At 41.1% G+C, this 14,034-nt stretch overlaps 4 protein-coding genes across 4 annotated transcripts in view; 1 reads left to right on the plus strand and 3 right to left on the minus strand.

The window, feature by feature from the left end:
* Window positions 1-1,147, minus strand: part of LOC118337152 (putative nuclease HARBI1) — a 3,650-nt gene extending 2,503 nt beyond the window's left edge. Inside the window, exon 1 of the mRNA XM_035674045.1 lies at window positions 834-1,147. Coding sequence (XP_035529938.1) covers window positions 834-998 — 165 coding nt within the window. The 5' untranslated portion in view covers window positions 999-1,147. The remainder of the gene's footprint in view (window positions 1-833) is intronic.
* Window positions 1,148-1,412: 265 nt separating this feature from the next.
* On the minus strand, window positions 1,413-3,836 carry tpgs1 (tubulin polyglutamylase complex subunit 1). The gene is made up of 2 exons (XM_035673389.1): window positions 3,487-3,836; window positions 1,413-2,700 (listed from the first exon to the last, which is right to left on the minus strand). Exons 1-2 carry the CDS (start codon window positions 3,819-3,821, stop codon window positions 2,055-2,057), a joined length of 981 nt encoding a protein of 326 aa, XP_035529282.1. The 5' UTR covers window positions 3,822-3,836; the 3' UTR covers window positions 1,413-2,054.
* A 1,039-nt stretch (window positions 3,837-4,875) lies between these two features.
* Window positions 4,876-11,299, minus strand: LOC118337636 (inositol-3-phosphate synthase 1-A-like). Its single transcript, XM_035674755.1, has 11 exons — window positions 11,111-11,299; window positions 10,671-10,795; window positions 10,418-10,579; window positions 9,730-9,859; window positions 9,235-9,428; window positions 8,955-9,104; window positions 7,817-8,032; window positions 7,350-7,514; window positions 7,139-7,252; window positions 6,016-6,233; window positions 4,876-5,777 (listed from the first exon to the last, which is right to left on the minus strand). The coding sequence occupies exons 2-11, from the start codon at window positions 10,782-10,784 to the stop codon at window positions 5,582-5,584; spliced, it is 1,659 nt and encodes a 552-aa protein (XP_035530648.1). The 5' UTR covers window positions 10,785-10,795; window positions 11,111-11,299; the 3' UTR covers window positions 4,876-5,581.
* A 1,276-nt stretch (window positions 11,300-12,575) lies between these two features.
* The window catches only part of LOC118336910 (programmed cell death protein 10-B-like), a 5,270-nt gene continuing 3,811 nt past the window's right edge, over window positions 12,576-14,034 (plus strand). The window contains exon 1 of the mRNA XM_035673675.1: window positions 12,576-12,659. Within this exon, the coding sequence (XP_035529568.1) occupies window positions 12,576-12,659 (84 nt within the window). The remainder of the gene's footprint in view (window positions 12,660-14,034) is intronic.

A 14,034-nucleotide genomic window follows, 5' to 3' on the forward strand; every position in this document is an offset into this window, starting at 1 on the left:
ACACATTCATACACTGATGGCAAACGCTCATCATAAACAAAAACTAATCCATTCTTTCACATTCACACACCAAGGACAATTCAACATGCAGCGGGAGGAGCTGGGGAACGAACTACCAACCTTCTGATTAGTGGACGACCCGCTCTGAGCCACAGACACCGTCTGTTATTTAATCTGTGCCTTTTTGGTAAGATCTACGTAGCCTAAAGGCCTTTATGGTATTGTATGCATAGGGGTGAAACAATTTGTGGATTAATCCATTAGTTGATTGATTCAGGGTAGTCAATTCTGAATGTTCTCTGTTTTATATGATTGTAAATACAATATTTTCTGTCCACTGTACTTTTAATTCCACTTCATTTATTTTGACAACTTTAGCTATTTTGCAGATTCAAAGTAATAATACAAACTATAATCAACAAATAAACCATGTTGTATTATGCAGAAAGATAAGACTCTATTGATCCCTTGGTGAATTAACACCCAGCAGTATACACCCCACTTTTAGCAGCTGCAACCGTGAAGTGATGCACACATTAATGCATAAATAATTATAATCCATGTTATAATTTACATTATTGTAATTAATATTTAAACGAGTCATTCTGCATGAGTATTTTTTGCACTCTAGGTATATTTTTTATATATTTATATGTAAGTCCTGCATATTTTCAATGCAGGACTTTAACTTATTACACAACCAGTATTTCTACTTTTATTTAAAGGAAGTAATTAAAAACAATAAATAATGTTTATGTTTATGTAATAGACAGGAATATTGAAACCTATTGATGACAGTGGGGTATAAATGAGACAGAGAGGGAGGGACTCACCATGAGCATCCTCCTCTGTCTCTGGAAGAAGTACTGCCGATGTCTGATGCGTCTCTGGATCTCATTGCGCCTCTGCACGTTTGCGTTGTTGATGTCTCTCCTGCGCTTCATCAGCATGTAAGTCATGAGGAACATTAAAGAGCGAAGCAGCTCCTCCTCCTCCATTTTGACAAGTTCAACCGGAAGGCAACGCGCCAGACGTTAAGTCATGCTAATTGATGAATGTGTGTAAAACATCTTGTTGCTGCAACCACCGTCAGTGTGTCATGTGGCTGATGTGCATCCGTGCTGTTAGTGTAGGATACATCCGCTTTCTTCTTGTTTGTGTCTGACTCTGTAACCACCAGAGCGGTGCTGCCCCCTAGTGGCTGCACCTAAGTAGTGGTGGAGAGGGGTCGTTGCATTATTTTAAATGGGAGAAAAGTAACATTTACATAAGTAGTGTACTTAAATACAGTACTAAATATAAATCAACTAATAAATAACGATGTATTTCATTGGTTTAAGTTACTCCGAAGTATATAAAGTAGCCTAGTGAACATCAATTAGCACTTATCTTTTTGGTATTCAGTGTTTATTTCACAGTATGTTTTCTGCTACAGTGCCTTCATCAGGACAGCATACGAGAGTGGCTCCTGTTTCTAATAAATGGCTAACAGAACATTATCTTAACATATAATGCAATACAATTCTACATCACAAAATATAGCCTCCAAAATGACAGAGTTTAATCAGCATCCCATCTCAACAAAACATGAAAGTGATAGAGTTAAAAATAAAAACAAAGGGGGACAAGTTATTACAGGATTGCATTAGATGTAGATCAGTCAAGTGTATTACTTTCTAGTGGAGAATTTCATGGCATAGGTTAAACAGTGATGGAAACTGACAGGATTAATACAGATTATCAAGGAATACAGGGAATCATTGTTCTTCAATCAGCAAAGTAGCTTCTTGCTTAGTCACAGCAGATGTTGATTTCTCATCAACTTTAATGAGTTCAATAACAGACCTCAAGCATTATGTTACCTTCCAAACAATGGAATTACTGAGTTTAGTGTATCTGTGAGTGCTTTTTATTTCTTAATATTTAGGTGTTTAGTAGCCTCAGGCAACAGTAGGTTAGAGGTTAGAGAAGGTAAGACAGAAAGTAACGATTTACTCTGGAATATACTTTGGATTGCTGTGCATTCGTTAATTATGAGAAAACCCACAAGAGACCTAGGACAGAACTTTCACCCGAGTGATGAAGAGCTCTGCCGCTGCGTTCTCAAACTCCTTCGCGTCCATATCGCCGCCCGGGCCTCGTGTCTGTGCTCCAGCTATGGCCTGAGCCAGCTTGTATGGCGAGATCTTGGCACTGGCCTCCAGGTAGCGTATGGCCTTCACATTCGCTTCCAGACAGGAAAAAGCTTTAGTGTTTGCATTAGTACCGCAGTTTACATCGCAGCCTTGGGAAGTCTCCAAGGCTTCCTTCAAGGTCCCCAGCACGGCCAGGCACAGTGCCCGCGAGGCAGGCCCTTCATCCGGGCAGCACACCTCAGCGTAAAGCCTCTGAGCCTGCCGGATGTAGTCTGAGAAAACCGCACATGTGAGCACGCCATGACGGAAGACATCATAAGGGACGGCCTCGTGGTCTTGGCAGTGGAGGCGTCGGAGGAGCGGGGCGGAGGTGGAAGCAGGGACTCCACCTTCACTGCAGAGGCACTGCAGAGTCTGTGTGTAGAGGCCTCCTCTCACTCCTCCTCCTGTCAGGCTGTCAGTACAGGAGCCGTCGGGGCCTTCGGGGACCTCAGCTGATCGTCTGCAGGGCTCAGTGAGGTTCAGGAGGTCGTAGGCTACACGGACGTTGTTGCTGAAGGCAGATCTGGGTTTGAGATGAGAAATTGGATGAAAGAAAGCAAATCATCGCCTGTAGCAGTTAGAAGGAAAAGCTTGTCTTTCAATATATTTCAGATGATTCAGTAATTTCGTTAAGCCCGATAAAACCAATATCTATGGCTAGATACCGTGAAATGACCCTTTAATGTACGCAGGATTTACTCAAGTTTTAAGATACCAGATTTGCTGCAACTTTCTAATATATTGTCCGTCATAAAGGGTTTACAAGGTGTTTTTTGAAATAGTTAATGAATTGTTTACACATGCTTCAGATCAGTTATAAGCCATCGATAAGATCAAATCTGAAGGAGGATAAACACCAACTACAACCCAAAAGTTGTTCTTATTAATGGCTTATAACTGTTCTGTTAAAAATGATTAACTATTTATGAACCCATTAGTTACAATGTATAAACCTTTTATAAAAGGGTGCTTTATTAGAAAGTGGGACTGGGTTGTTTATCTATAAACAAACTGTATTACTACCTGTATTGTGACACCATTATCATTGTGGTCAAATCTTATTGTGAGTTACTCCAAAACACCCATGCCTAGTCATAATCACATACTGATCAAACCTGTAATTATATTATTACAGTTAGTCTACAGAGCAAGAGAGTCTGTCTGGAGTCTAACTTACCAGACACCCACGCAAAATGAGGGATATCTGAATTATTTAAATGTCTACTTTACACCAGGGTGATAAAACGAGGTATTCTATTAGACTAATATTCGCTCAGTCTTTAAGAAGAAGTCCTAACAGTGCCCGGACCTCTGGGAGTGATGCGCCAGCCGCAGGTGCCACAGCGCCCGGTTGAGATGCTGCTGTTCCTGCGCGCCTGCGCTCATCGGGCCGTTCAGCTGATCCCCGTCGCTGCATCCAGCTGTGCCGGTCTCGGTCACGGAGGCGAGGTGACAGAAGTGGTCGGCCAGGAACCCGATGGGATCGTCCGATCTGGCCTCGACCATCTTCAGGATGGCCCCGCGGAGCAGCTCTCCCACCCCGGCCTGCGACAGAAACTCCCTGTCGCTGTCCGACTTGGTGGCTTTGCCCTCGGGCATCCCTGGAGGAGCAGCCCCGGACCGGCGCTTCTCCTTGTCCGCCATTGGTGCTGACGTACCGTGTCGCAGCAACAGCAGCGGAAGTGACGCAACGGCAGACCGGTCGGCCGACAGGAAATGGAGCAGTTGTATATCGGTTTATATTGGTGATCGATATCGCAATAAAACATCACAAAAGCATCAGAGATTATTGGAAAAATGATTGATTACCAGCGGATGAAAAAGCCTTCAGACATGTCTACAGAAACCTTATCACCATGACTCCCCTCTGTCGGTTTGGTTGCTAGGGACGCTGTGTGACGTCATAGTGCGCACAGGGGGGCGTGCCCCGCCCTAAAACAATATGGCGGGTCCCTTGAGCTAAAATGAAGTGCTACATCGCCTCTTGTCTACAGTTTTTCCTATACGGAATCAGCACAAAACTGAGATGAAAGTTGTGTTTTTTTCAATTAAATGAATCCAGCTTTTTCTCCCTTGTTCTTTCCTTTAAGATAAAGTAACACAACAACACATTTTAACAGCAGCAATGGCTCCATGTATGTTCTAGGGAATGGCAACATTTTGAATTTTTATTATTATTATTGTTTTTAATACTTTAGCAAAACAAAGAACAGCACAACACACAATACCCCCGTCCCAGACAGCCATAAAACATAACCCAAAAAAAGGAAAATACACTACTGCAAACACCCCAAATCCAGTACCGATATACCGAATCAATACTTTTTGGATTCCTTACTTTGAGGAAGAGGTGTAGAAGGAACGAAGTAAGGTCTTAAACTGAATTAAACACAATGGCATCACAATTGGGCAATTTTGTCAAAGAATAGATAGGCCTACATGTAAACAAATGACCAGACATTTAGTGCCAGCTTCACAGTTCTGGTTACTCCGTGCAAGGGAGATGTGTTTAAGTCCAAACCAAATAAACACGGAGGTTTAATACCAGGCCATAGTGTTGGAGAAACCCATTTGACTTAAACCTGCTATTGATTCAACCCTGGTCTTATGTGTTCTTGTTATTCATTACCATGCGTTTGCAATAATGGCTAGGTAGGCAGGTGACTAAAAGGAGAAAATAAAGAATGACTCCGATATATTGCGTTAAAACCTAATTCAATCTTTATTGAATATGGATAGCCCATGTTACCAAAACTATATCCATCTAGCTTCACATAAAACACAGATGTTTACAAAAAAGCAGTGACACACACTATCACAAAATACAGTAAGTTAAGAAGATGCATCTCATCCATCAAGCTAATGTACATTTAAACCACAAATGCAGTATTTATCAAATGCAAACTCACAGCTGCAAGATCAATATTACATTTGTTTGTTAAACATACGTACAATTGTATTTCACATTTGTATGACACATGGAAAGCTACTTAAATAAAGATATAAGCACCCTGAATTAAAATAAATGACTGTGTTGACGATAAGATATTCAATACATGGTTCATTCTAAATAAATAAAAACAACCTGTAAAATATCTTTTAACAAAATAGCCTGCCTTTACAATGTTATTAAGTGTGGAGACTCAAATGATTGTAGTCTAGGGGCAGACAAAGCTGCATGTATGTAAGTCAAATATTGCTGTTCTTTAATATGCAAACACTAGAAGAATACCTATTTTTTTTTTTTAAATGTATCTTGTTGACTCTGCAAACCAGTGTTACTTAAGTTTTTATTTCACAATGAAAGTTTGATCAATGATGGCCTTTGGTCTGTTTATACAAGGTAAATTTACACTTATATTAACGTTTCAGATCTATCCTGGGCCATGGTGTTGTACTTGCAATCATAATGCATGCGCTGCGTCATCAACATGTGCACAGAAGCCATTTGTTAGAGCTTTATGGTTCCCGTTGGTAAGGGCAACTTTTTTCAAAGAAGCTGCATTGCCACTGGTGTAGGTCATATGTGGACGCAGAAAATCTCTCTCCAGCTTGTACTCCAGCAGCATGTGGTTCTGAGGAGGAAGACTGAGGCACGCTCTGAAAAAGAGACACAAGCACGGGGGGACGCTAACTTAACCTAAATAAACACAAGACTCTTTTCAGTCTTTATTCGTTTATTTGGCGCTATCCACACCCTGCTATATCAAACATGGCAGTGTCTTAACAAGTATCAATTCTTCTGTTTGAATGTGGCAATGCGACCCCTTTTTTTTGGCTTGCAACTTGTGCTGTAATGCAAATTCTAGGTAAAGAAAACCAACAGTCTTGTCCATACCTCATGATGTTTTCAATGCAGGCCCTCTGGCGGAAGAAGGCGTTAATGACCGGGGTGCCTGATGGGACTAGAGGGGCCTTGCAGAGGAAGGAGAGCAGTGCCAAAACACTGTGGAAAGACTGGAAGTCCCTCTCCCCCTGGGGCCGGACGGTCACACGCTGGCAAAGCTCCGTCAGGATCACCAGGTCCAGGATGATTGGACTGGCTAAAAGAGAGTCCTGTTGCAAAGACAGAAAGATGAGGTGAGTAAAATTGTGTAATAGAGGGACAAGGGAATATTTAAAACATTCATTCCTAGCACATGTAGTAATATCCATCCCAAAGCAGTGTCTTTTTTAATACCACCACTAGCAGTCGCCATATCAGACATTTTCTTTCTACTGAGAAGGGCGTTAATAACAACTACACTGATGCTGTTTTAAGTGTGTCGTTGGATTCATGTGCCAACTGCTTAAGGTGTACTTCTCTGGTTTTAAATCTTAAATGCACAAAATCAATTCATTTTCCTATTTAAAGTCACTATGTGTAGCACTTGTGATTGCAGCATCCGTTTTCTTGTTTGTTTGTTTTTTTTATGCAGAAAATGGGACAATCTGATTGGAAATTGGTGCGGTCGATCTGTTGCTGTCAGCCCATTCATGTCAGTCCAAATTGAGCAAAACGGTTGTTGAATCTCCACTAATAAGCTGTTAAAATGTTAGAAATTATAGTGTATGTAGGCGGACTATCCAAATAAAGTGTGACCACATTTTGTAATTACTGAATCCAAATGAATGTAGTTTGACATACAGGTTAAGTGCGTAAACAAAAAGAGAACAGAAGTTTTTTTGTGCGTAGGAATGGTGGTTGGCAGGTTATAAAGCATCTATGCCAGAGAAACATGAAATAACTGTGTCAATGACCTGGAGATTTTGGAGATTTAAATTAGCTCCAAGACTTGTTAAGAAGGATTAAGAGTAAGCTCTAACACTCCTGAGCCCCCGTTCCACTACAGTCAGATAAAGAAGAATAGCTCTGAGCATTGTGTTTAGACAGCAATTAGCAGTTTGGACTCTCACACTGGAGATTGTTCTAATATCCCATATGGGCCTTTTTCAGTTACATGTTTTACAGAAACACTCACCTCACAGGTGTTGTGCATTGCGATAGTATTGGTCCCTCCCATCATTATTTCAGAAGTGTATTCATCCATGGCACGCTTGCTGTCTCCCACATAGGGGACATACTTAATCACCACCTGGAATAACACACAGAGAGAGTTAATAAGTCTGATCAGTTGTTTTCTGTAAACATCCGTATGGAGCTCCTTATCTTTCTGTGTCTGAGTCACTCACACAGTGGTCAGGTTTTTCCCCAGGCTGGTACAATATGGGGTTTGACTGGACCATGTCATCCACCACGTTGCTCTTGGAGATCTCTTTGGAGCGGAACTGCTCTGGAGCCGACAGGTTCTTCCCATCGTTGTTGCCGAGGTGATTGTAGCTGACAATGGAGGTCGGCTGTCGGGGAGAGGTTCGATTAAAATCTCTTTGTTCAGAAAATACGCGGTACTTTAAGCCTGTAGCTGTCATCTTATTTTCATATCATCTGGTAGGAAAATCAATTTACATAAGGACAGAACGTGTTATATGCTGTACAGACTGTAAAGGCAAATTTGTTGTTAATAATTATGAATGGTGAATGGACAAGCAGGAAGATGAGGTCAGATTCCTCCCTCTCCCCCATTTAAGTGTTCTTAGTTTTTCTTGTATAATCAATATTAGTATTGATTCTCCTTTTATCCTTGCATCCCTTTTCTCACCTTGATACCTGCGCTGACAAGAAAGTCCACCAGCACTGACTTGATCTTGGTCTGACCGGATTTGAAGTCATCTCCTCCAATGAACACCCCTTTCTGCACGGCCAGCTCTATGGCTCCTGGTACAAAGGTGTTCTGAGGGGAGCCGTTGATGTAGGCGCAACCCTCAAGTATACTGGCCACTGCAAACAGAGTGGAGGGAGAAACCTCTTCTCCAGCCTAAAGGATGTAGGAAAGAAAAAAAAGAGATAATAACTGAGTGCATCATCATATAACACAGAGGACGAAAGCTTGACTTACAACGCAGCATTTCCCCTGAGACGCTCTTCCTATCATCTCTGTAGCACACCTCTATTGTCGACTTCATGCCTATCTAAAAATTGAGCCATTTGCAGAAGATCATAAGTCTGTGAAATAGACTATTATCGTTGCTGACAGCAGTACAAGCATGCTGAAGACAGGAGATAAAATAAAAACTTACTCATGAGAGACAAGCCATAATTTTCTTCCCCTGATCTGATATAAAAAGTAATAGCTGCTCATTACGGCATTTCATCCGCAAATCCACAGTAAAGTGTTAGGAGAGCTAATCTTTTCATCCTCTGTGCTTTATTAATCACTAAATGGGAGGATTACTGTTTGGTCCTCGGCATCAAGAGGAAATTAAAGTTGAGTGGGTGATTCGTGAGCACCGGCCACCAACACAATTTAGGTTGCTTTCGAGGACAGTTAAAGCCTTTCATACTGCATCTCTACTCAAAACTTGTGCCTTTAGATCTAGTAGGTTTTAGATCTTCAACTTTAGAGCAGCCATTCCTGCTTTAACATCTGATAGGGTCTCAGATTTTGTTCCGGTGACTCAGCACCAAGTGAGTCCAGGGCTTCTGGTTTTGCTCTCAGATTCTTTGGCATTCTCTGTCAATTTAACATTTCACATAAGCCACAAGACTGTTGTTTAGGGAACTTAAGAACACCATTGATCTTTGACACAATATTCTGCTGTAGTGGATTTGGCCTGAGAGTCATAATGTATAAAATTCCTTTCCATGCAGAGCTCACAAAACTAGGTCTTAATGTGCTGCTGCTCATGAGTGCCCCAAATCTTGCACACTTATACTCTAAACTTTCTTCACTCTCTCACCTGGATTGCAGCCAGCAGGTTCTTTGCAGTGTCATGGACCCCCGGTACGATGTCACAGAAGCGCTCAGTATTGGCGGTCCACAGAACGATGACTTTGTCCACACCGCTCGACTGATGGAAGTCCCTTATGTCAGCTCTGATCTGCTCCACCTGGAAGACCATTTACTTTTTAAGTCAGATTTAAAATGACGTATAACACAAAACAATCTAAAGTGGAATACATGGACGGAGAATAAACCTCAGTCCCCGTAAATCTGCTGGTCAGTAGGCCAGGCATTACCTGCTCCGCCATGGTCCCAGTGAGGACATTGTCCGCACGACTCTCTTGGTTTGCAGCGATGAATTCTGGGTTATAGATGGATGGTCTGGGTTTCATGCTGCTCATGTATGGTCGCAGTTGCTCTTGTAATGACCAGTCAAAAACCTGGGCTCTCTCCATTGCACTGCCAAGAGCCAATGAGGAGATGTCCCAGCCTAAAAACACAGACACACCGTCCAAGTTTAAAAATGTGCTGGATTCCTTCGATATCTCTCATTTTCCATTTTACCACTCTCGTCTTATGATAGACTGTGGCAGCTCTATAAACAGGCTTCCTGATAAAGCTCTTCCCTTATGAGGTAACAGACTAGATTGCATCAGAGGACACCATAAGAGCACACCTCTGACCATCTTCACATAGTTGAGGGCCTCTGAAGCTGCCCTGGGGTCAGATTTCCCTGCTGTCCCTCTCACATACGAACATACATATACTCCAGTGTCTGCAATCATCCTTACCATCAAAGACGATATCATTAGGGTGCACCATGGGTAGGAGGTTACCAAAGGGCACGTTGAACTCGCCCTCGGGCCCTGTTCCCAGGCAAACAGTAGCCGCCTGAAAGAGGGAGCCGAAGTAGTTCGCTTTCTGTGGGAATGTGAGAGAGAGAAGAGGACAGACAGATTTAAATCCCTGTAAGGACTATGATTGTACTGGATTTTGAGGTTTATTACAAGTGTATAAAAATCCTACGAACCAGAGAAAAAATGGCCAAAATGGAAATCACAGCAAAAGGCTCATAGATGTAAAAAATGTATGCCCATATTAGGGAAAGTCCCTGAGACCAGAGTCAGTAAAGCCCTTAACACTCTACTGAACATGTCTGCTTAACCAGCTTATAATGAGTGTCTACCACTGTATTGGGGGACATATGGGCTCTTTTTTAAAGGAAGAATTATTGTAGTGTTTGCATGTTTTAGCTAACTAAAAACAGTATATACCCTAACACTAACCCCCTTACCCTAACAGCAACCAGTGGTTTGCATTTATTTCAATACAGTAGACAAGTAAAGTGATTTTCTATGTGAATTAACCATCTCAAGTCGATGCAAGTTGTTTTTTTCCACACTGTACTGCAATAAATGTACACTGGCAGTTGGTTCACCGTCTGTATGTGCACAGGCACGTTTGTGTCACGCCTCTCACCTTCACTCCAGTCTTGGTTCTCCAGGTGAGACCCAGCTTATTGGCCAATACAGCTGCTGTGACTGTGGTCCCATTGTTGCCTCCCCAGCCCACCAGCATCACACCAAGCCGCGGCACACGCCTCTCAGTGCGGAATGTCATCTCGGTGGTACGCGGGGTCACCTATTTCCCCACAAAGGAGCAAAAATGACTGTACAGAAGATGCATACGGACACATGTGTGCACGCAGAAGTGCTCAGAAAGGTCCACTTACTGTGACTCTGTCACCCTCTGTTTGCACTGATGCGGTCTGGTAGGAGTACTGAGCCATAATGTGTGTATCTGTGTACTTCACATTAGGGCTGTTGATTTGAATGTTCATAGACATGGTTGCAGAGTCTGCAGAGATGTGGGAGAGAAACAAAGAGGATTAGACAACTTCTTCGACATGGCATTGTGGGTAATTCTGCATTTCCTCAATACGTCACAAGTAGCGTACACACAATGTACCGATGTGTCCTGTTCAAAAAAAGAAAAGGACGCCATACGTTATCTATAGTTTTCCTCTCTCATTGACCAAACTGTCAAATTGTTCTTAGGTAATCCTGTCAGACCATCTTGGGCCATTTCTGTCCATTTAAAAACTGAAAAACAGATAACTGCTACTAAATCAATGAAGTGCGTACGAAACAAAACAAACCCCTGAAACCTCACCTCTTTTTATTTTCTTTACTTCAAGGTGTCTGTGAGTTTCCTTCGCTCAAATGAAGTCGGTCCCCGGTGTGTGTGTCTCGCTGATAGTTATTCGTCTGTTTGCATGGAAGTTTCCAGTCTCTCTGTTTTAAAAGTGCGGCGTACTGCGTATTGCCTGCTCCTCTGACTGACTACGCAGTTGATTAGCCACCCTCGTTCGTGCCCAGCCAATGAGAGGGCGCCATCCGTCTTATGTAACCGGCGAGGATGAGGAGGATGAGGACCGCGTGGCAACAGCAGCCAATGGCGTTCGAGACACAACAAATTGTTGGTGCGTTTTATTCTAGAGAATTCTGGTCCATAGCACAAAGTTTGATTTTCATTCATGTGGAGAGGTTTTCTTGGCTGTCCAGGATGAGCCAGGGTGTCTGTGAGGTCTTCAATAAAATAAAGAATTATAATAATAATAATAATATTATGTCCCATCACAAACACAAAACATCACATTATCCACATGAATTAAAGGATGACTGCATATATGTCAGATTGGTTAATGAACAGTAATATAAGTAGTGGTAGTATGACAGAAAACATGATACCAGGGGTCAAGAAAAGAGAAAAATATCAAGAGAAAACTGTTGGTTAAAGGTATGGTGTGTTGATATGTATTGTTATAACCATGATCACCTTCCCTGTGTACTACCACCTCTCCTTAGTGAATCGCCATATTATAATCGTCACCCTTTTGTCAGCAATAGAGCATGTACGTGTTCATGATTAAATAATAAAACAACAAGCGTATCAATGTCTTTCACTGTCGTGAAAAGAAATAGAGCCCCACAGACTAGCTCAAACTTAACCATCTTGAAATGAAGAGACATCCCTGCGTCCTGCAAATAGAATCAAATGATTACAGTAGCTGAGGCGCTGTACTCCAGCACATTTAATCATAAATGAAACAATTCTTAATAGTGAACACTGTGGGAAGCCCCCTTTATACAAAGTCCACCCAACTTGTAGAGCGTGGATCGTGGCAATCACCCTCAACATACTGACAAAGCAATCAATGATGGCCAAACAGAGTTCTAGATGGGAACAGTCAGTCATCTGACCTCAGTCCAAATGATTTTGTGTTTCTTTAGATAAAGACCAGAGTAAAGGCAAAAAGCCCCCCCCCAAAAAAACAGTCTGCTGATGTCCAAGGGTCGTAGTTTGCAGTCAGTGACATCCAATTATTTATTTTAATTTATCTAGTTATTTTTGGTCTCCTAAGATATGCTGTGTGAAGACTCCAAGTATACACAGTGTTTGGAAACCAACGCGTGGGACCAGAAGTAGACACAGGACACAAACCAGATGTTAGAAAAGGTGGTTTATTCTCAATGTTAACAGTCTTTTGTGAATAAACATGTAACTGACAACTGGTAGGAGAGGGGCATCGATACGTCTGCTCTGGAAACAAAAGGAAGCTGATTGGCTACTGGGCATGAGCAGTGCAGGTGGTGTGATCAGGCGAGTGGGAAGGAGGAAGGAGAGGAAACTCAATAGGGGCGACCAGTGGACAGGTAAGGTATGACATGGTCTTTGAAATAATATATACATAAACCTGAAGAACCTACATTTTCTGGTACTATTTGGTGACTTATAAGCAGAAATATAATGGCAAATAACAGGCAAAGAGGAGGAACTGAGGTGAATGGAGCTCCAGTCAACATGACAGCACAGTGGCTGCATACTGTAATAACAACAATATTCTCTCTTGAATGAAGGTGTATTAAAGCATTACAGTGACAGAAAAACAATTAAATATGAGATTTTTTTGTGGTGCTGGTCAAATTATTATTATTTTCTTATTAATTACAAATTAATCAAATTAAATCCATTGGCTTGTTGTTTTGCTCTAATAAGAAGAACAGGCTGACAAATACAAATAATTGTAATTTTAGCATCCAAATACATAGATTATTAGCTCCTCTTTAAAAACAATATTATTAGTTTTCTATATTTCTATTAGTTTTTTATTAGTAATTAAATCACAGCATGACCTCACAACACAGCTTAAATTAATGTCTTATTTATTGATCAAACTTTTCTTTTCTAGGTGAGACTAGATAGGTTCCCTGAATTTTAATAAATTATAGAAGATGTCATGTCCTATATGCGGTTAGACATATTGCCTGAAGGTTTTTTATCCACCTGGAGCCTGCCCTGAGCCATCAGAGTGACTCTAACCAGACAACTGAACTGACAGCGTGGTAGACTTCTGCATTCCTCTGATAATGGAGATAAAATTAGACCTTTGACCCCTTGACATGTGTACAATGTAATAGGGAGATTTTATATTTATATCAATTTTAAGAAAAAGGTTGGTGAAAATGTAAACAAAAAACTTCTTTTGCTAAGTATGACTTCTTGATAAAAGACAAAATAAGCTACATGGCATAAGGCATCCATTTGTTTGCCTTTGAGACACGTTCAAATATTACGTGCCAAGTTGTATTTATAAAGATGGTATTTTAGACTTTAGACTACCTACAGATCCACAGAAGATGTCCCACAAATGTTTTCAGTTTGTTCTCAGGTAAAGGATTGCACCTTTAACATATGTTCTCAAACGAATTATCTTTATTATTAATCAATCGTATATTTATTATCTTGATACATTAATTCATCTTGTCAAACTAAATGTGACAAATGCCCCACACAATTTCCCAAGGCCCAAGGTGTTATATTCATATTACATATCACATTTGAGCCGAAAAAAAAATGTAACCATTTTTACTTTAATTTTTACTTTAATTTTAATTTTTTCTTATCTGCTAAAACAACTGACTAGTAGTTTCAGCTCTAGTGTAATCATATATTGAAATTAGTTTCGCTTAATCCTTTTAATTTTGTGCTCTGTGTCATGATTCATATTTAATTACACCATTCAGACAATTATA

This window comes from Morone saxatilis, unplaced genomic scaffold (assembly GCF_004916995.1).
Source record: "Morone saxatilis isolate NCDOM2014 unplaced genomic scaffold, NCSU_SB_2.0 Contig3, whole genome shotgun sequence".
NCBI lineage: Eukaryota > Metazoa > Chordata > Actinopteri > Moronidae > Morone > Morone saxatilis.

What these genes read in the sequence shown, in the direction of transcription:
- tpgs1 (XM_035673389.1), bottom strand. Translation starts at nt 3,821, where the DNA reads ATGGCGGACAAGGAGAAGCGCCGGTCCGGGGCTGCTCCTCCAGGGATG. An exon ending in CTGGCGCATCACTCCCAGAG is followed by an intron (nt 2,701 to 3,486) that starts GTCCGGGCACTG and finishes TCTCAAACCCAG; the next exon opens with ATCTGCCTTCAGCAACAACG.
- LOC118337636 (XM_035674755.1), bottom strand. Translation starts at nt 10,784, where the DNA reads ATGTCTATGAACATTCAAATCAACAGCCCTAATGTGAAGTACACAGAT. An exon ending in CTGGGACCATGGCGGAGCAG is followed by an intron (nt 9,105 to 9,234) that starts GTAATGCCTGGC and finishes ATGGTCTTCCAG; the next exon opens with GTGGAGCAGATCAGAGCTGA. An exon ending in TTGTCAGCGCAGGTATCAAG is followed by an intron (nt 7,515 to 7,816) that starts GTGAGAAAAGGG and finishes TCTCCCCGACAG; the next exon opens with CCGACCTCCATTGTCAGCTA.